Source organism: Capra hircus, chromosome 17, assembly GCF_001704415.2.
Source record: "Capra hircus breed San Clemente chromosome 17, ASM170441v1, whole genome shotgun sequence".
Classification (NCBI taxonomy): Eukaryota; Metazoa; Chordata; class Mammalia; order Artiodactyla; family Bovidae; genus Capra; species Capra hircus.
The window spans coordinates 41,068,477-41,089,202 of record NC_030824.1 but is presented as its reverse complement, the minus strand read 5'-3'; the positions used below and the strand labels follow the sequence as shown (position 1 = coordinate 41,089,202).

Genomic DNA, 20,726 nt, shown 5'->3' with positions numbered 1-20,726 from the left:
AACTCTCACATCCATACATGACTACTGGAAAAACCATAGTTTTGACTAGACAGACCTTTGTCAGCAAAGTAATGTCTCTGCTTTATAATATGCTGTCTAGATTTGTCATAGTTTTTCTTTCCAGGAACAAGCATCTTTTAATTTTATGGCTGCAGTCACCATCTGCTGTGATTTTGAAGCCCAAGAAAATAAAGTCTAACACAGTTTCCATTGTTTCACCATCTATTTGCCATGAAGTGATGGGGCCAGATGCCATGATCTTTGTTTTTTGAATGTTGAGTTTTAAGCCAGCTTCCTCACTCTCCTCTTTCACTTTCATCAAGAGACTCTTTAGTTCTTCTTTGCTTTCTACCATAAGGCTGCTATCATCTGCATATCTGAGGTTATTGATATTTCTCCCGGCTATCTTGATTCTAGCTTGTGCTTCATCCAGCCAGCATTTTTCATGATATACTCTACATATAAGTTAAATAAACAGGATGACAATATACAGCCTTGACATACTCCTTTCCCAGTTTGAAACCAGTCTGTTGTTCCATGTCCAGTTCTAATTGTTGCTTCCTAACCTGCATATAGATTTCTCATGAGCCAGGTAAGGTAGTCTGGTATTCCATCTCTTTAAGAATTTTCCACAGCTTTTTGTGATCCACACAGTCAAAGGCTTTGGTGTAGTTAATAAAGCAGAAGTAGCTGTCTTTCTGGAGCTCTCTTGCTTTTTCGATGATCCAACGGATGTTGGCAATTTGATCTCTGATTCCTCTGCCTTTTCTACATCCAGCTTGAATATCTGCAATTTCTTGCTTCACATTGTGTTGAAGATAATTTTGAGCATTACTTTACTAGTGTGTGAGATAAGTGCAATTGTGCAGTAGTTTAAACATTCTTTGGCATTGCCTTTCTTTGGGGTTGGAATGAAAATGGACCTTTTCCAGTCCTCTGGCCACTGTTGAGTTTTCCAAATTTGCTGGCACATTAAGTGCAGCACTTTCACAGCATCATCTTTTCGGATTTAAAATAGCTGAACTGAAATTCCATCACCTCCACTAGCTTTGTTCGTGGTGATGCTTCCTAAGGTCCGTTTGACTTCACATTCCAGAATGTCTGGCTCTAGGTGAGTGATCTGGGTCATTAAGATCTTTTTTGTACAGTTCTTCTGTGTATTCTTGCCACCTCTTCTTAATATCTTCTGCTTCTGTTAGGTCCATACCGTTTCTGTTCTTTATTGTGCCCATCTTACATGAAATTTTCCCTTGGTATCTCTAATTTTCTTGAAGAGATCTCTAGTCTTACATTCTATTGTTTTCCTCTATTTCTTTGCATTGATCACTGAGAAAGGCTTTCTTCTCTCTCCTTGCTGTTCTTTGGAACTCTGCCTTCAGATGGGTATATCTTTGCTTTTCTCCTTTGCCTTTAGCGTCTCTTTTCTCAGCTGTTTTACCATTTATTTAAATAGAGTGGATTAAAGATGTAGATTCAGTTGAAAAGAAGGGTATGTGGAGTGGTTCCTGACGTTAGATTCATATGGACTACTTAAGCATGGTTGGTGGTTTTGTTTGTTTGCGGTTTTGTTGTTGTTTCTGAAGTGAAAAATCATAATGCTTTATTGAAGAAACACAAAAGGACTTTCTTGGCAATAAGTTGTACTTGCAAGGAGAGAACTGGAGGGTTAGTGTGTATTCAAAAGGTCTGCAAAGAACTGAAGATGATAGGGTATCTTCACTCTAGTGTATTACCACTAATGTCAGTGAAGGGAGCTGGCTATTTGTTGTCCTCTTTCAAACACGTTACTAACTCTTGCTTCCAGGTAACTGACTGTTGGAAACAACCTCACCTATCTCCTATTTGCTCCTCCATATCTGCTCTCCACCCCTTCCCTGCTCTTGTGTCAGGAAGAGCTGACTCTGCCTGTATTACACCTGTGATAATACCTTGTCCTACTTGGTATCTCTGTGGATTCAGGTAGTGGGAAGTATCTGCTAGAGATTCAAGGCCAAAAGATAGTGGGGTCATAGTCCTTATTCCCTAAGGTGGATCACCAAGGGTTGACTGCAGACTCTAAGCATTCCCTTTGCCTCTAGAGGCCGAAGTGTAATAATAACCGCTAGCCCTTAAGGTGGTGCACCATCCCTTGTTGGTTTTCCCTGAGTCTTACCTGCACCTCTGTAAGTAATTTAATGTATGTGTGTGCTCAGTCGTGTTTGACTCTTTGGGACACTGTGAACTGTAACCCAGCAGGCTACGTCTGTCCCTGCAATTCTCCAGGCAAGAATACTAGAGCAAGTTGCCATTTCCTCTTCCAGGGGATCTTCCCGACCCAGAGATTGAGCCTTCTGGGGTTCCTGCATTGGTAGACAGATTCTTTACCACTGAGCCATTTGTTGGGAAGCCCTCAAATAATAATTCTCTTCAAATTATTCAGTTTGTGCTTTCCACCTGATATCTGATGGGAATCTAACTGATCTCATTTGCCACTGCTGAACCTCTGTTAGGTTAAGTCATTTGGCCTGTCCTCTGCCAGATTCTGCCTCTTCTTCTTAGTTCAAAATAAATGAAAAAAGATTCGATTTAATTTATGTTTTGTATCCCGATCACACAGATCATTAGCCATCCCATGAATTATTTGCCCTTGGGTAGGCTCCCTATCTGGCCTGGAGAAACAAGTTATTTGATTCAAAATACTGCCATCAAGGCAATGGGGATGGGAAAACCAGCTACCAGTAGGAATGTGAGAGAGGTCCACCCTTTAACCAGGTTTCCGTCCCTTTTCCCTATCATAGTGAATGTACCACCATATAACCTAGGAGTGACCCTTTCACTCCCTTAGCCCTCTCTCCATAATCTGTTAATTTACAAATATCTCTCAAGCATCTGCCAAGCAGTGTTCTAGATACTCACCAAGACCAGTTGATTGTACCTCCTAAGTGTCTATCACAAAGTCTTACTTTCTCCACTGCCACTGCCCTACTCTAACTGCCTTTATGCTTCTGTAATACTGTTACATTGAAAAGACTAATGCTGAAGCTCCAATACTTTGGCCACCTGATACTAAGTGTCCACTCATTGGAAAAGACCCTGATGCTGGGAAAGATTGAAGGCAAAAAGAGAAGGGAACCACAGAAGATGAGATGGTTGGATGGCATCATAGTCTTGATGGACATGAGTTTGAAAGAACTCTGTCAGTGAAGGACAGGGAAGCCTGATGTGCTGCAGTCCAATGAGTTGCAAAGAGTCGGACATGACTTAGTGACTTAACAACAATACTGTTACAACTTTTTAACTGGCCAGCCTCTCTCCCTCCACTTATACTTATTTAATATAATTAGTGTGAAGATTACATAAGATAATATGTGTAAAATGCTTACCAAGAGCTTAACTCAATAATACTACCTATTTTTATGCTTTTAAATGCATATGCTTAACCAAGCATTAATTTTACTGTGTTACCAAGATTAGAAGTCTGATCTTTTTTTTTTTTTTTAATGGGAAACTGGAATCTAGAACAGAGGTATAGGATTATCTTTTCAAAAAAGAAAGAATGGGTCTCTAAGGCTCAGAAGTAATGGAATATCTAAAGTAATTATACAAACTTGATGATCACATGTTCAAATGAACCTCTAAGAGGTGAATCTTGTTTTTCCTGTTTAGAATATGTTAATATATACCTTCAAGGGACTTTCCAAAATCCTAAATTTCAAGGAGAAGATAAAACTGAGCTCAGAGATTTTTTTTAGACTTTTTTTTTTTGGTTGTGCTGGGTCTTCATTAATGTGAGAGGGCTTTCTCTAGTTGCAGAGATTGGGGGCTTCTCTTGTTGTGGAGCACAGGCTCTAACCACACAGACTTCAGTAGCTGTGGCGTATGGCTTAGTTGCTCCATGGCGTGTGGTATCTTCCAGGACCAGGAATAGAAACTGTCTCCTGTGTTGGCAGGGGTATTCTTAACCACTGGATCACCAGGGAAGTCCCCTAGAGATTTTTTTTTTTTAATTCATATATTTTTGGCTGTGCTAAGTCTTCATTGCTATGTGCGGACTTTGTCTAGCAGTGGCGAGTCGGAGCTACTCTCTAGTTGTGGTGCACCAGCTTCTCGTTGTGTTGGCTTGTCTCATTGCGGAGCACAGGATTTAAGACAGGTGGATTTTAGCAGTTGTGGTGCCCAGGCTTAGTTGCCCCTCTGTATGTGGGATCTTCCCAGACAAGGAGTCTAACCCATGTCCCCTGCACTGGCAGGCAGATTCTGAACTGCTGGACCACTGGGGAAGTCCCGAGTTTGTTTGTTTGTTTAACTACCTATAAAATAACATTTTTAAAAAAGATTCTTAAACTAGATATATTGAGCCATTATTACCTCCTGTTGGAGAGCCTTAGACTCTGTTTATTGTAATAATTGCTTTAATAATGAGCTAATTCTAAGGTAACTAGTAAATGCTTCCACTTATCTCTAACCTTCAATGTAGGGTCAATGATAATGTGCTTTGCTCCTTCACTTCACTTAATACAACTGAGGTATTCAATGTTAGATAAAGTGAGAATAAAAGCACCTTTAGAAAAAAATTGCTTTTTTTTAAACCTTGTCTGTATCATACAAATAGGTGAAAACACTGTGCTTATCATAGCTTCAAAACAAAACTAGGCTCCCTTTCAGCCAGATTGCCATTCCTAAGAAGGTAGATCTCTCTACTTTTATGTAGGTTTTAACACACTAGTTTAATGAAAGTGAAAGAGGAGAGTGAGAAAAACTGGCTTAAAACTCAACACTCAAAAAATGAAGATAATGGCATTTGGCCGCATCACTTCATGGCAAATAGATGAGGAAACACTGTAAACAGTGACAGACTTTATTTTCTTGGGCTCCAAAATCACTGCAGATGGTGACTACAGCCATGAAATTGAAAGATGCTTGCTCCTGGGAAGAAAAACTATGACAAACCTAGACAACATATTAAAAAGCAGAGACATTACTTCGCTGACAAAGGCCCATCTAGTTATAGCTATGGTTTTTCCAGTAGTCATGTATGGATGTGAGAGTTGGACTGTGAAGAAAGCTGAGCACTGAAGAATTGATGCTTTTGAACTATAGTGTTGGAGAAGACTTCTTAAGAGTCCCTTGGAGATCAAACCAGTCAATCCTAAAGAAAATCAGTCCTGAATATTCATTGGAAGAACTGATGCTGAACCTGAAGCTCCAATACTTTGGCCACCTGATGTGAAGAACTGACTCATTGTAAAAGATCTTGAAGCTGGGAAAGATTGAAGGCAGGAGAAGGTGATGACAGAGGATGAGATAGTTTGATGGCATCACCAACTCAATGGACATGAGTTTGAGCAAGCTCTGGAGTTGGTGATGGACAGGGAAGCCTGGTGTGCTGCAGTCCATGGGGTTGCAAAGCGTCAAACATGACTGAGCAACTGAACTGAACCAAAAACGGGAACTTTCAAAAGTTTAAGTGTCTTGCTTGAAAACTCTCGCCAGTTATGCCTAGAGTTGACATTCAACAACTGTCTGAACTGTCTGCCTTTCCTGCCACACTATTTACTCTTTGTGCTTTTACAATAACTTGAAATAACACAAATAATAGTTAAGTAATATTTAATCTTTTAAAAAATGTTTTAAAAGTATAAGCTCAAGGAAGCATAACTTTTTCTGTTCCAGTTTTCAAAGAACAGATTTTCAAATAGTAGGGTATACAACAAATTAATAACCCTTCTGAATTCTACATAACAGTTAGATTTAATATTAGTATAGCTTTATGAATACTGGCACAAATTCAAGTTCAAATCGGTGGTTGACATAAGAAGAAGTAAACTTTGTAGAGAAATTAAGGAAAAATTTTTAATCACCTTTTTAATATTTACCATAGTTTATTATTGGTAAGTTAATAAATATGCACTGTGTACTTACTGTGATCCAGTAGCTGGGCTAGACCCTGGGAATACACTGGTGAACCTGGTCACTGGTTAGTTCTGAAACTTATACAGAAAGGCAGAATGCACAGTACAGTAGCTTTCACACCTTGTGACTATATATATATAAAATTGAGTCAAAAGCTTCAAAACCAGTACTTATCCTTACTAAATGAGTAAGGATTTATTCTATTCCATTTTAATTTTTTTCAAGAAGCCCTAAATTTCTTGACATAGGTACATACAGATTGTAACCTACAGTTTAAAAAAAAAATGACAGTGGCACTAGTGAAAATGAAAGTAGACTGCCTGCTCATTCGTTTCAGTCATGTCTGACTATTTGTGACCCCATGAACCCCTCCAGGCTCCTCTGTCTGTGGGATTCTCCAGGCAAGAATACTTCGGTGGCTTGCCATGGCCTCTTCCAGGGGATCTTCTCAACCCAGGGGTTGAACTTGTGTCTCCTCCAACTCCTGTATTGGCAGGCGGTTTCTTTACAGCTAGTACCCCTGGGAAGCCCATAACTAGATTGTTGTTGTTGAGTCATCTGGGTTCAAACAGCCAGGCGGTTTCTTTACAGCTAGTACCCCTGGGAAGCCCATAACTAGATTGTCGTTGTTCAGTCATCTGGGTCCAAATAGCAGCTCTGCCACTTCCTAACAGTTGTTGTTGTTCCGTCACTCAGTTGTGTCTGACTCTTTGCAACCCCATGCACACCAGGCGCCCCTGTCCTTCACCATCTCCCGGAGCTTGCTCAAACTCCTGTCCATCGAGTTGGTGATGCCATCCAACCATCTCATCCTCTGTCATCCCCTTCTCCACCTACCTTCAGTCTTTCCCAGCACCAGGGTCTTTTCCAATGAGTTACTTCTTTGCATTAGGTGGCCAAATTATTGGAGCTTCAGCTTCAGCATCATTTAATTTTAATTGGTTTATGTTGTGTTCACCATTTAATTTTAATTGGTTTATTTTTTCAAAAGTTGTGCCCTGCCCCCTTCCCTCCTGTTTCATTTATGGTCCACCTTAAACTGTCATAGTGCCTGTGGATGTTTCATTTAGCTTGCTATGTGTAACAATGAGCCTATACTGCAGTTCAAGGTTTAGTGGAAGATGACTCATCTGCCTTCTTGAATCTATTTCGTTCTAATCAGTTTATGTCACGTCCTTGGGCTATATCATTCTTTTAAATGTTATGCCCTGCCCTCCTCCCCTCCTGTTTTATAACTATTATAATAATTATTATTAGAGGCAACTAACAAAGAGCAAACAAACTCAATAATTGCAGATTATTGATAAATGTTATGAAGGAAACAAATAAGGTAAAATTTAACTAAGAATTAAAGGATGAGAAGAAACAGGCTCTGGGACAAGTATTTCGTTAAAATGAAAGAAGTTTGGTGTTAAGGACTGAAAGAAGATGAGTGAAGAGGGCGTGTTTTTACTGAGGCCTGGTAAGAGGACTGTAGCTAGGACACAATAAAGCATGGGTTGGAGAGATTGGAGAGAAAGCCTAAGGCAAACCTGCAGCTTCCAGAGGTGGTGAAAGTCAAAGTGTTAATTGTTCAGTCAGGTCTGATTCTTTGTGACCCCATGGACTGTAGCCTTCCAGGCTCCTCTGTTCATGGAATTCTCCAGGCAAGAATACTAGAATGAATTGCCATTCCCTTTTCCAGGGGCTCTTTCTGATCCAGGGATTGAACCTAAGTCTCCTGCATTGCAGGCAGAGTCTTTTCCATCTGAACCACCAGGGAAGCTATAAGTGGTAGGACTTGAATTTTATTCTCAGAGTAAAAGGAAGCCACCAAAAGGTTTCTATCATTGAAAACAATTGCTGCAATATGGAAAATAAAGGGAGATGGGCGTGGCAAAAGCCAAAGAAGTGATCGTGGCAGTCCAGGAATGAAACATTGGTCTGGATTCAAGTTGTGGCAGTACGTATGGCAGTAGAGTGACTTAAGATTCATCTTGGAAATAGGACTTGCTGATCTAATAGCTGTTCGAAGAGGGATAAAGAAAAAAAATCAAGTTCTAAATTTCTCCCTAGACTAACTGATAGGGGTTGAGATAGGAATGTGGGTATAGACACTTTGCCTCATCTTCTTAGTATCCTTAGCATGTAATTAAGTCAGAGAAATTTTTAAGAATTGATCGAGAGTAAAATCAGAGAGAATCAAAATGTGAGGAATAAACGTGAAAATTAGGTTCAACCTCTTTAGAAATTAGGGGAAAGCATGGGAATTCCCAGGCAATTTAGTGGCTAGGACTCCAGATTTCCACTGCAGGGGTCACTGGTTGATCCCTGGTTGGGGAACTAAGATAAGAGCTTTGTGGCATGGCAGAAAAAGAAGTCAGGAAAATACAAGTTAAAACCACTATAACCCATCAGTGTGGCTACAAAAAGGTCTGATACTTTCAAAATTATTGATGAAGATGGGGATTAATGAGAACTTTTATACAGTAGTAATATAAATTAGCACAACCATTTTGGAAATCTGTTTGCCAGTACGTAGTATGGTTGAACATGAACATATCTCTGACCCAGGCATTTTACTCCTATGTATATACCCAACAGTAACTGGTGCACCAAAAGACATGAACCAAATGTTCATAGCAGCGTTAGTTTGGTTTTGGGGGGGCTGGGGTGCAGGGGAGGGGTATGCCATGGGGCAGGTAGGGGATAGAACCTGTGTCTCCTGCAGTGGCAGTCCAGAGTCCTAACCACCAACCAGGGAATTCCTACTAGTATTTCTTGCAATGAGAGTAGTTTTGAATTTGAACATCTCAAAGTTGTGAACATATCTGTCCACCATAAAGTACACAGGCATGAAGATACCTCCTAACTCTTACTCTCCATTGCTCTTGAGTCTATGATGACCAAACCTGTCTTTCCATCAAAATTTGCCTATTGAGGACTTCCCTGGTAGTACAGTGGATAAGAATCCGCCTGCCAATGCAGGGGACATGGGTTCAATTCCTAGTCAGGGAAGATTCCACATGCTGTGGAGCAACTAAGCCTGTGTGCCCACAACTACTGAGCCTGCATGCTGTGACTACTGAAGCCCATGTGTCTAGAATCTGTGCTCTGTAACAAGAGAAGCCGCAGAAGTGAAAAGCCCATGCTGTAACTGGAGAAAGCCTGCACAAAGCAAAGAAGACTCAGTGCAAACCAAAAATAAATATATAAATATTTTTTTTTTTAAATTTGCCTATACAGAAGGGATTTAAGGATTATCTTGATCAGGACTTGGCTAACTGTAACCTCTGGATCAAATCCTGTCCACCACTTATTTCATTATAGGTGCAGTATAAGAGTAGTTTTACATTTTAAAATTTTAATTTGATTTTTATTTTATATTGGAGTATAGTTCATTTACAGTGTTGTGTTAGTTTCAGGTATACAGCAAAGTGATTCAGTTACACTTATTCTTAGATTCTTTTCCCATGTGGGTTATTACAGAATACTGACTGGCTTTTACATTTTTTCCCTCTTTTTTGTTCCTTTTTTTTGGATCTTTGGATTTTTTTAAAGATAAAATTGTACATATTTAACGTATATAGTATGATGGTTTGATATACATAAGCATAGCAAAATGACACTTCAGTCAAGCTAATTAATATAGTTTTTCCTCACATAGTTACCATATATTTTTTATGATGATAGCACTTAAAATTTATGCTTTTAGCAAATTTCCAGTATTTGATAGTATGGTTTTTTTTAAAAAATCCATTTATTTTTTTGGCTGTGCCAGGTCTTAGCTGCGGCAAGCAGGATTTTTTGTTTGTTTGTTTTGGTACTAAGTTTATTTGAAGCAATAGTATTAAAGAAAGAGCTTAAGTAGATGTTTTGGTACAACTTATAGAAAAGATGAATATAACCCAAATATGCATGTACTGCCTTGGTGACCAGGGAAGTCACCCCTGTGGCTACAGGAAGCCAGCCTGAGGCTTAGCTCTCACTGTGTCCCAGGGTGTGCTTGTCAGAAAGGTACTCTGCCATGCCAGATCCAGGGGCCCAGATCTTGCACACATTGGTTTTGTGGTCACCAAATTCTTTGATGGCTTCCACCTGCTCGTTCAGGTAATGAGTCTCAATGAAATCACACAGATGGGGGTCATTTTCTTCAGTGGCCAGTTTGTGCAGTTCCAGTAGTGACTGATTCACACTTCTTTCCAAGCACGGTGCATATTCCATTGCTTTCAGCCCATTCTCCCAGTCATCAAGGTCTGTTTTCTTGATATCCTGAAGGAAGATTCGGCCACCTCGTCGGTTCTGCAGCTTCATCAGTTTCTCAGCATTTTCCCTCTCTTCATGAGATTGGTGAAGAAAGTATTTGGCAAAGTTCTTCAAAGCCACATCACCGCCGTCAAGATAGTATGACACGGACAAGTAGACATAGGAGGCGTAGAGTTCCAGGTTGATCTGGCGGTTGACGGCGGCCTCCGAGTCCTGGCGCATCTGCGACGGGGATGCGGTCGTCATCGCAGGCGGCTGAGAAGAGGCGGTGGTGAAGGCAGCTGTGCGGCACTGGAGCAGCGGCGGGGACCTTGGGTCGGTAGGAGGGCGCTGTCAGGTGGTGAGGAGGGCTGGCTCTGTGTGGCCGGCCGGGGCGGGGACGAGCAAGCGTGGGAGGAGCTACCGGGTTCCCTTCAAGCACCGTTGGCGCAGGAAACCTCGGCAACTCTCCACGAAGACTGTCCATGCAGGAATTTCAGTTGCAGCATGGGAACTCTTAGTTGTGTCGTATGGGACCAGGGATTGAACCAGGGGCCCCTGCTTTGAAAGCCGAGTCTTAGGCACCGGATCACCAGGGAAGTTTTTGATACAATATTAAGAACTGTAGTCATCATGTTGTATATTAGATCTAGACTTAATAAGCCTAACTTTTGAACTACTTTTCCTTATTCACTTTACTCTCCCTCCCCCCACCCCACCCCCCACCTCTACCAGACTCAGTTATTTGCTTGTCTTCCAGCAACTGTCAGGAACGCTTACGAGTAATGCAGGAAAACCTGAGAAAATCAAATTCCTGAGCTAACTTGCAGACAGCTTACAATGAAAACCCCACTCCAGGACAGGAAAGGGCCAGCTTCTGCCTTTTCGTACTTCAAAAATTGTCCCCGAGGGGAGTGCACTGTTTCTGAAAGTACTGCAGTATCAGGTCGTGAACAGAGCAAGTTCCTATTTCAACTCTCTGCTTCAAAAATCCATTTAATATATTGTTCTCGGATAGAGGATGTATCAGATATTAAACTGATAAAAACATACTACACTTGATCTTAGCCAGAAGGCTGAGAAGCCATAAATTCACTTTTATATATGATAATGGCTGGAGTCAATAGCTATTAGCTTGGAATTTGACCTCCATCAATGTAATAATGGAGAAGGAAATGGCAACCCACTCCAGTGTTCTTGCCTGGAGAATCCCAGGGACAGGGGGAGCCTCACGGGCTGACGTTTATGGGGTCGCAGAGAGTCGGACACGACTGAAGCGACTTAGCAGCAGCAATGTAATAATAGCATATTGCGCAAAATTTAGAAGTCTAGAATATATTTGATGCAAGCTTTAAAAATGTTGGACCTTAGACATCTTGTCGAGGTTCCCCCTCCAAGAAAACCAAAGCCATAAAGTCAATTGTATATTTGAGCAGCTTTTCAGAATAAAAATCTAGCTCCTTCTGGCCTCAACACCTTTTCTAACCAGATCTTTCAGCCTAAAGGCCTGAATCTTAATTTTCCTCTTAACTTGTTATTATATCTTTTAGTATTAAAAAGTGAAAGGAAGAAGTTTTCATGGTACATTAAAAACTATATGAAATTTAAATTCCAGTCCCATAAATAAGTTTTATTGGGATGCAGCATGCTCATTCATTTATGTACTGTCTGTGGATGCCTTTGCATTACAATGGTGGAGTTGAGTACTTGTGACAGAGACCATATGTGGTGCTTTCACCACTTTGTACTATTGCTAAAAGGCAGATATCCAGAGAGTAGAATCTAATCAAATGCTATAAATGGCTTCCAAAGGATGATGAATATGTTTAATTAAAAGCATTTGCCTTAAATGGATATCAGTTGTTTGGCAGCACATATCTGCATGAAAAGTTGCTTTTAAAGTCGAAATATGTAAAATCTTGTTACGGAACAGCATTTACAGATGACTGTTTGGAACAGATTTTGATGTAGATCTGGAATGTTTTCTGACACCACCCATCAATTCTATTTCCTGACTCTCCTACACCACCTGGGTGTCCAAGAATTCAGTTCAGTTCTGACATGAACTACTTCAGAAGTTAAAACACCCAGTCCCATAAGTCTGCCCTCACTTTAGTTTTTATCATTTTCTTCTTTTTTTTTTAGTTAAACTTTTTATTTTGCATTGGTGCATGGTCGGTTAACAATGTTGTGATAGTTTCAGGTGGATAGCAAAGGGACTCAACCATACACATACATGTATTCATTCTCCCCCAAACTCCCCTGCCCTCACTTTAGGCGTCAGCAACAAACAGGGTACTCGGGCCACCAACACTTTTGCCCAGCCAATTATAAATCAGAGGTTCCCACATCCTCCTCTTTAGGTTTGATAATTCATTCAAATGGCTCATACAACTCAGGGAAATACTTTGTTTACACTCATTAATTTGTCATGAAAGATACAACTCTGCAACAGCCAGATGAAAGAGATGCACGGGGCAAAGTATGGGGGAGGAGGGACTGAGTTTCCCTGCTCTCTCCCAGCATGTCACACCCACCCTCCTCTTCATAGCACTTTGATGTGTTCACCAACTCAGAGCTCTCTAAATCCCACTGCTTACGGGTTTTTCTGAAAGTTTCGTCACCTAGCCATGGTTGATTAAATCATTGGCCATTAGTAATTCAGCCTCCAGTCCCTCTCTCCCATTGTACAATAAAAGCCAAAATAATGTACATGCTGCCAAGGTAACCTACAGGCCCACCGTGTATATCAGCCGCAGAGGTGTCCGTAAGAACTCTACAGAGCTGGCTCTCGACCTGTTCACTAATTTCAGAGAGAGAAAGGGAATTATAAGATGTGCGTATAACTGCATGAATACAGGCAAAACCAGAACCAACTAATGGGGTAACAGAGGGAGGGAGGCTCTTCTTTGGATGTTTGACTCTAGGGCAGCAGGGGCCAGGCCAACAGAAAAGAGAGCTGCACTAAAGCTCCCCTCCTTTTCCTGAAGGATCTCTCAGGATAACAAGCAAAAGTATGGCCAGGCCTCCAGTCTGGATCCAGGTCATCTATGGAAAGGAAAAATGTGCCCCCAGACTGGAAGATGGCATGGCAACTGGAGGAGGGTGTGGTAACCCACTCCAGTAGTCTTGCCTGGAGAATTTCATGGACAGAGGAGCCTGGTGGGCTGCCACCTATGGGGTCGCACAGAGTCAGACACTACTGAAGCGACTTAGCAGCAGCAGCGGCAGCATACCTAATGTGGGGCTGGCTATAAATTATAGAAGGATTTCTTGCTTTGCAGAGGGTCAAAGCTTCTAACTTAACCCCTGAGTTTCAAGGGTCAACTGAGGTTTAAAATTACAATCTGGTACACGGAAAAGAGCGCTGCACTCGGAATGGACCAGCTGGTAGTCCTTGAACTATGCCAGGGAATGCCCGCATAAAAAGTGAGTCAGACCTGCTTGTTTTACAGGCTGGGTTTGGAGAGGGTGGGGCAGACAGTTGAGTACTTAAATATAATGAGATAAGGGTAAGATAAAAGTAAGCTCTGGGGGTTACAGAAAGAAAAGATTAGAATCTTTATTGATGTTCAGTTGCTCAGTTGTGTAAGACTATTTGGGAGCCCATGGAGTCTCCTCAATCAGGAAGATTCCCTGGAGAAGGAAATAGCAACCCACTCCTGTATTCTTGCCTGGAGAATCCCCATGGACAGAGGAGCGTGGTGGGCTACAGTCTATGAGATCACAAAGAATCAGACATGACTGAGAGACTAACACACTAAAGTGGACATAGTAATTCTAGCAATTATTGTCAACTCATTTGTTATGATATAGCAAGATAAGTGAAAATATTCTTAAAATTGCAAAACATTAATAAATGTGTTAACATGAGCATCCATTTTAAAGAAACTTTTTTAGTGTAAAACAACTTGAAATTTATTGAAGTGCTATACCAAAGCCTTTGACTGTGTGGATCACCACAAACTGTGGAAAATTCTGAAAGAGATGGGAATACCAGACCACCTGACCTGCCTCTTGAGAAATCTGTATGCAGGTCAGGAAGCAACAGAACTGGACATGGAACGACAGACTGGTTCCAAATAGGAAAAGGAGTATGGCAAGGCTGTATATTGTCACCCTGCTTATTTAACTTATATGCAGAGTACATCATGAGAAACACTGGGCTGGAGGAAGCACAAGCTGGAATTAAGATTGCCGGGAGAAATATCAATAACCTCAGATATGCAGATGACACCGGAAAGTGAAGAAGAACTAAAGAGCCTCTTGATGAAAGTGAAAGAGGAGAGTGAAAAAGTTGGCTTAAAGCTCAACATTCAGAAAATGAAGATCATGGCATCTGGTCCCATCACTTCATGGGAAATAGATGGGGAAACAGTGGAAACAGTGTCAGGCTTTATTTTTGGGGGCTCCAAAATCACTGCAGTTGGTGACTGTAGCCATGAAATTAAGACGATTACTGTTTGGACGGAAAGTTATGACCAACCTAGAAAGCATATTAAAAGGCAGAGACATTTCTTTGCCAACAAAGGTCCATCTAGTCAAGGCTATGGTTTTTCCAGTAGTCATGTATGGATGTGAGAATTGGACTATAAAGAAAGCTGAGCACCGAAGAATTGATGCTTTTGAACTGTGGTGTTGGAGAAGACTCTTGAGAGTCCCTTGAATTGCAAGGAGATCCAGCCAGTCCATCCTAAAGGAGATCAGTCCTGAGTGTTCACTGGAAGGACTGATGTTGAAGCTGAAACTCCAATACTTTGGCCACCTGATGTGAAGAGCTGACTCATTTGAAAAGACCCTGATGCTGGGAAAGATTGAGGGCAGGAGGAGAAGGGGATGACAGAGGATGACGTGGTTGGATGGCATCACCGACTCAACGGACATGAGTTTGGGTAAACTTCGGGAGTTGGTGATGGGACAGGGAGGCCTGGTGTGCTGCAGTCCATGGAGTCGCAAAGAGCCTGACACAACTGAGTGACTGAAATGAACTGAACTGAAAGGAAGTAGCAAGATTTCCCAAATGACTTTCTCTGAGCTACACCTAAAATTTTAATGTAACTATGGTTCATTTGTCAAAACTAAGAAACACTGGCAAAACACTATTAACTAAATTATAGACTTTATTCAGATTTCAGCACGTTTCCCACTAATGTCCTTTTTCTCTTCCAGGATAGAAAACAATGGTTTTTAATGAATCAGAGAATGAAAAGTTAATATGGTTTGAGAAACCACATTGCATTGTTTAAGAAACTATCACATGTGGTATTTGGGTGTAGTATCAAGGAGGAATATCCTCAATTGTCTAAAAAGGAAAACACTTTTCCTTCTTCCAACCAGATTTACTTCACACCCTTTTAACCTTTCAGAACAGATCAAATGCAGAAGCAGATATGGCAGTCAAGCTGTCTTCTGTAAAGTTAGATATTTCAAAGTTTCACAAGACTAAAACAATGCTACACTACTCACTAAAAATATTTTTTGGGGGTATTGGAAAACAAGTTACTTTTTATTAAAATTGTTATGTTAACATTCATGGGTGGTCCGGTCTTTAAAAGTATTTATTAACATTTGACTGCATCTGGTCTTAGTTGCAGCTTGTGGGCTCTTCATTAGGTCATATGAGATCTTTTGTTGGGGTGCACGGACTCTCTCATAGCTTCCCTTGTGGCTCAGCTGGTAAAGAAACCGCCTGCAATGTGGGAGACCTGGGTTCAGTGCCCGGGTTAGAAAGATCCCCTGGAGAAGGGAAAGGCTACCCATTCTAGTATTCTGGCCTAGAGAATTCCATGGACTGTATATATATATATAGTCCATAGAGTCCAGAGATACAACTGAGCGACCTTCACTTTCATGGACTCTCTACTTGTGACACACAGGTTCAGCTGCTCTGTGATATGTGGGATCTTACTTCCCCGACCAGGGATCAAACCTGTGTCCTCTGAATTATAAGGCAGATTCTTAACCATTAGGTCACTAAGGAAGTCCCAAGATAAGTTCAAGTCTTAACCTCCACTACCTTGAATATTATCTTAGGAAATAGATCTTTGCAGATGTAATCAAGTTAAAATCATATCATACTGGATTAGACTGGGTCCTAATCCAATGACTGATGTCCTTCTAAGAAGAGGGTAATTTGGACACAGAAATGAGAATGCCATGTGAGGAAGGAGGCAGAAATTGGAATCATGCATCTACAGGCCAAGGAATGCTACAAATTGTCCTCAACCACCAGGGGCTTCCCTGGTGGCTCAGAGGTTAAGGCGTCTGCCTGCAATGCGGAAGACCTGGGTTCAGTCCCTGGATCAGGAAGATCCCTTGGAGAAGGAAATGGCAACCCATTCCAGTGTTCTTGCCTGGAGAATCCCACGGACGGAGGAGCCTGGTAGGCTGCTGTCCACGGGGTCGCAAACAGTCGGACACGACTGAGCGACTTCGCTTCACTTCACTTGACCAGGAACTAGGAGTGGGGCATGTAGAAGATCTTTCACTGTAAACTTCAGAGGGAGCACGGACCTATGGACACCTTGACTTTGGCCTTCTAACCTCCAGAACTGGGAGAGAATTTCTGTTGGTTGCTGTTGCTGCTGCTAAGTTGCTTCAGTCGTATCCGACTCTTCGCAACCCCATGGACTGCAGCCTACCAGGCTCCGCCGTCCATGGGATTTTCCAGGCAAGAGTACTGGAGTGGGTTGCCATTGCCTTCTCCTTCTTTTGGTTAAGGCCAGTCAATTTGTGTTACATTTCTCACAGCGACCCTAGAAATCTAATACAACATGTATTGCTTTATTATTTTAAAATTAATAAATATTTTAAAATATTTCTTAGTTTCAATTTGTAAAGTGGTAATATTGATAACTGTAATCCACATAACTGAAAACTCCCTAGGGCCTTCATGTCTTAAATGTATAAAGGGTTCCTAAGATGAAAAAGAGAACCGTTGTCCTTTTTCTTCCCTGCTGCTAAGTGGCTTCAGTCGTGTCTCTGTGTGACTGCATAGAAGGCAGCCCACCAGGCTTCCCCATCCCTGGGATTCTCCAGGCAAGCACACTGGAGTGGGTTGCCATTTCCTTCTCCAATGCATGAAAGCGAAAAGTAAAAGTGAAGTCACTCAGTTGTGTCTGACTCTTAGGGAACCCATGGACTGCAGCCCACCAAGCTCCTAACCATACCTATGATATCAGTTACCCTATAAACACTGGTGATTCCATGTCTTTTTTTTTTTTTTTTACCCCTTCTGTCCAATTCTTTGCTCTGAGTCTCTGATTTATATATCCTACTGTCTATTTTTTAGACATCAAAAATCTGTATATGCCAGACTAGATTCTAGATGCTTTCCCTGACACTGGTCTTCTTCCAGGGTTCTCTCTTTGAAAGGCTTATACCTTACACCACTCCCTTATACCTCATTCCAACTCATCACCAATCCATCATCCGAAATCCATCCAGCTCTCTCTGTATCCACCCACTGCTATCATAATCTTAGCTATAATCATTCTTCACCTGGGCCACTTTAATAGCCTTCTAGCTTATCTCTGCAAGGACTGCCAGTCTCCTACAACTAGTTCTTTTCAATGCAGCCAGAGTGAATTTCTTAAAACACATGAAATCATATATTTAATCTTCACCAACTTCATGTCTCCCCCACTTCATCCCCACCTGAAGAAAACCCTTCAGGGCTTTCTGTAGCTTTGCACGAATACCAAAACCCTTAACCTAACCTACAGGACAATGCATGGTCTAGTCATAACAGTTCTAAAATATTTTTAGGAGCAGAGTCCATTAAACAACTTAACTCTTTGATCAGTTCTTCTATGCTTAGTCATTCAGTCGTGTCCAACTCTTTGCGACCCCATGGACTGCACCCCAACAGGCTCCTCTGTCCATGGGGATTCTCCAGCAAGAATACTGGAGTAGACTGCCATTTCCTTAGAGCAGCAGTTAAGCTAGTTTTATTTTTATACTATTTTTAAACTAAAATAATTATGGGGGGGGGTTGTCAATTCTTGTCCCTTCTACTTTTATTGTAAATGTTCTTTAAAGACTTTTTCTTTGGCTGTGCCACACAGCGTGTGGGATCTTAGTTCCCCAGGCAGAGATGGGACCTATGACCCCTGCAGTGGAAGTGCAGAGTCTTAAACCACTGGACTGCCAGAGAAGCCCCAAATTAGGCCATGTTAATCAAATGTGACATGGGTTTTCTATATTTAGAATAAAACCTCTTGAACATAAGTAATTTTTTAAATAGACTTTTATTGTGAATATAAAATATTTGGAGACGATTTTAAAATTTCAGTTACAGAGTTAATAATTCAATGATCTTTACAAAAGAAAGCACCACATTAAAATTTACATTCATAAGACACAATCTAAAAATGCATATACTAAAATGACTCAACAGTACTTACAGTTTTATCAAATCATGAAATTCAGAAACTTTTTTAAACCACAGATCTAAACCGAGGTCTCAAGCTCAGATGTCTTCAGGGCCAAGTGGGAAACACAAAGTAGTGAAGTAGTCTCATTTAAGAGCCTGGAATCTGGTGGACTATGGCAAACGGGGGACTGCATACCCAATATAAAGACTTTCTGAATTCAAAACTTTTTATGCACACTGAATCAAACAACTGTGGGCCAAGCTGGCCTGAATTGACTGTCAGTTTGCAGCTGTGGGCTAAATGAATTTCTAGCAAGTTAGGTACCCAATCTTAAAAATGAGACAACATTTCTTTAGGTAGTTGTGTGGATATATTCTTAAAACATCTGACTAAGAGAAGAAATTTTTTAAAATACCTTTTTTCACATTTATTTGGGAGAAATTAGTTATGCCTAAGAGTTTATTAAAATGAAATGAATTTTATTCTTTTACAAATAGAAAGTTACATATATTATTATGTACATTATTGCTGATAGGAAATATTTATGTGAAAAATAACGTACTGGGTTTGCTCAAGCCATTGCTTAGAAAGCATTCAATCACCTCACTAAATACATAAGAAAATACTTGTATTTCAGTTAACAAGTTTATCTTTAAAGAGTATTTTGTTGAAGAACTTTAGTAATTTCATACTGTCAGTGAAAAGTTTCTAATCTAAACATGTAAAATTTTACAGCTCAAACCATGTTTGTTCATTATGTCAAAGCAGTTTTACAGAATCTACAACATTGTATGCCACTGGTTACTTCACATTAATCATTTAAAAATAGTTTTTAGAGATTAAGGTGATGGAGGCATTATAAGGACAAATAAAATCTCCTTTTAAAAGGCTGCAAAAGCACCTTATAATTCAAATATCCTTACGAGAGTAGGACTACTTATAATCAAGTAACCCACAGACAACACACACTTCAAACAAATGCAACTCAAATACATTTATTCCAAATCCAAAATATTTTCTGCTTTTAAAAAACATTTTAGCTCTTGGCTTCAGAAGTTTAACATAAAAAGAAAGCACCAAGTGTAACCATATAATACTTCTTTTTAAAAAGGTTAAAAAGTTACTAGTTGTTATATCTTTTCTATAAAATGAAGCTTATATGGACAAATAAGTTTTATAAGTGGCCATTAATTTCTGAAATTAAAAAGTCAAAGCTGTTTAAGTATCTGGCTTACAGTTAGATGTTTAGCAAACTCTGAGTATGTATACAAGAAAATATTAAGAAATTATTATCAATTAATGCAATAGGTCTGTGTTCATTTTCATTTTCCATGAATTGATACTTTTCAAGTAGGGGAAATATGTTTGGCATTTTTTTTCCTAACCTAATATTTGGCAAAGTTTTAAAGTCTTATGCATCTTATCTTCATTCTCACATTCAATTATTAAAAGCACTTAAATACAAAGCAATCAGGATTTCTTAGAATTCAAAGTTAACATTAACACTGATTTTACACAGAGTTATCCATGGTAGAAAATTAATATTGAAAATAGGATTATAAATTCACTATGGATCCATAGACGAAACATGTTTCTCAAACCAAGTCAATAACAGAAATACCATGTAAGGGAATATATACAACACAGGCTGACATATTACAAACGAAGTTTGATTTAGCAGTTCTTTAAAAACCAAAAGGGTTTCTATGAATACCTTTATTTTAAATTAATAAATTATTCATAATAAAAATGTAAATTTTTCATAAATAACAGACTAGATATTGATTTTTATGGGACTCCCACAAACTAACAAAATATTCAACATTATTTCATCCAAATGTTGGTTTGCAATTATTCAAATGTATTTAAAGATAATAGTTGACTGATTTGTAATACTGAATTCCAGGCTCAATTGACAGCAGGTAGAGTATATAGTGCTGTCTGCTTGTTCTTCACATCATCAAACGATGAAGCTCCTTTTGTGAGAAACATGATGGCTCCACTGGCTACATAGAGTGATCCCATTAGTTAGCGTATTTATGGAGGAAGCGTTCAAATGCATCATAGATGGCTCGCCTAAAATTAAACATGAAAGAGAAACTACAAGTAACTGGCAAAAAAGGGGGACAGACAATGCTTTTACTATAAGTTATTTCCAAATACCCTGTGGCTTGCAACCTGACCTTGTCTCCAAACAGGCAGGTGCGTGAGGGTATCTGGATCCATGTAATTCAC

The 20,726-nt window shown here is 40.1% G+C and overlaps 1 protein-coding gene and 1 pseudogene across 1 annotated transcript in view; both read right to left on the bottom strand.

Annotated features, from left to right (window-relative positions):
• On the bottom strand, positions 9,771-10,399 carry LOC102174682 (annotated as a pseudogene).
• The window catches only part of ABHD18 (abhydrolase domain containing 18), a 42,168-nt gene continuing 39,794 nt past the window's right edge, over positions 18,353-20,726 (bottom strand). Inside the window, 1 exon segment of the mRNA XM_013970525.2 lies at positions 18,353-20,567. Within this exon segment, the coding sequence (XP_013825979.2) occupies positions 20,516-20,567 (52 nt within the window). The 3' untranslated portion in view covers positions 18,353-20,515.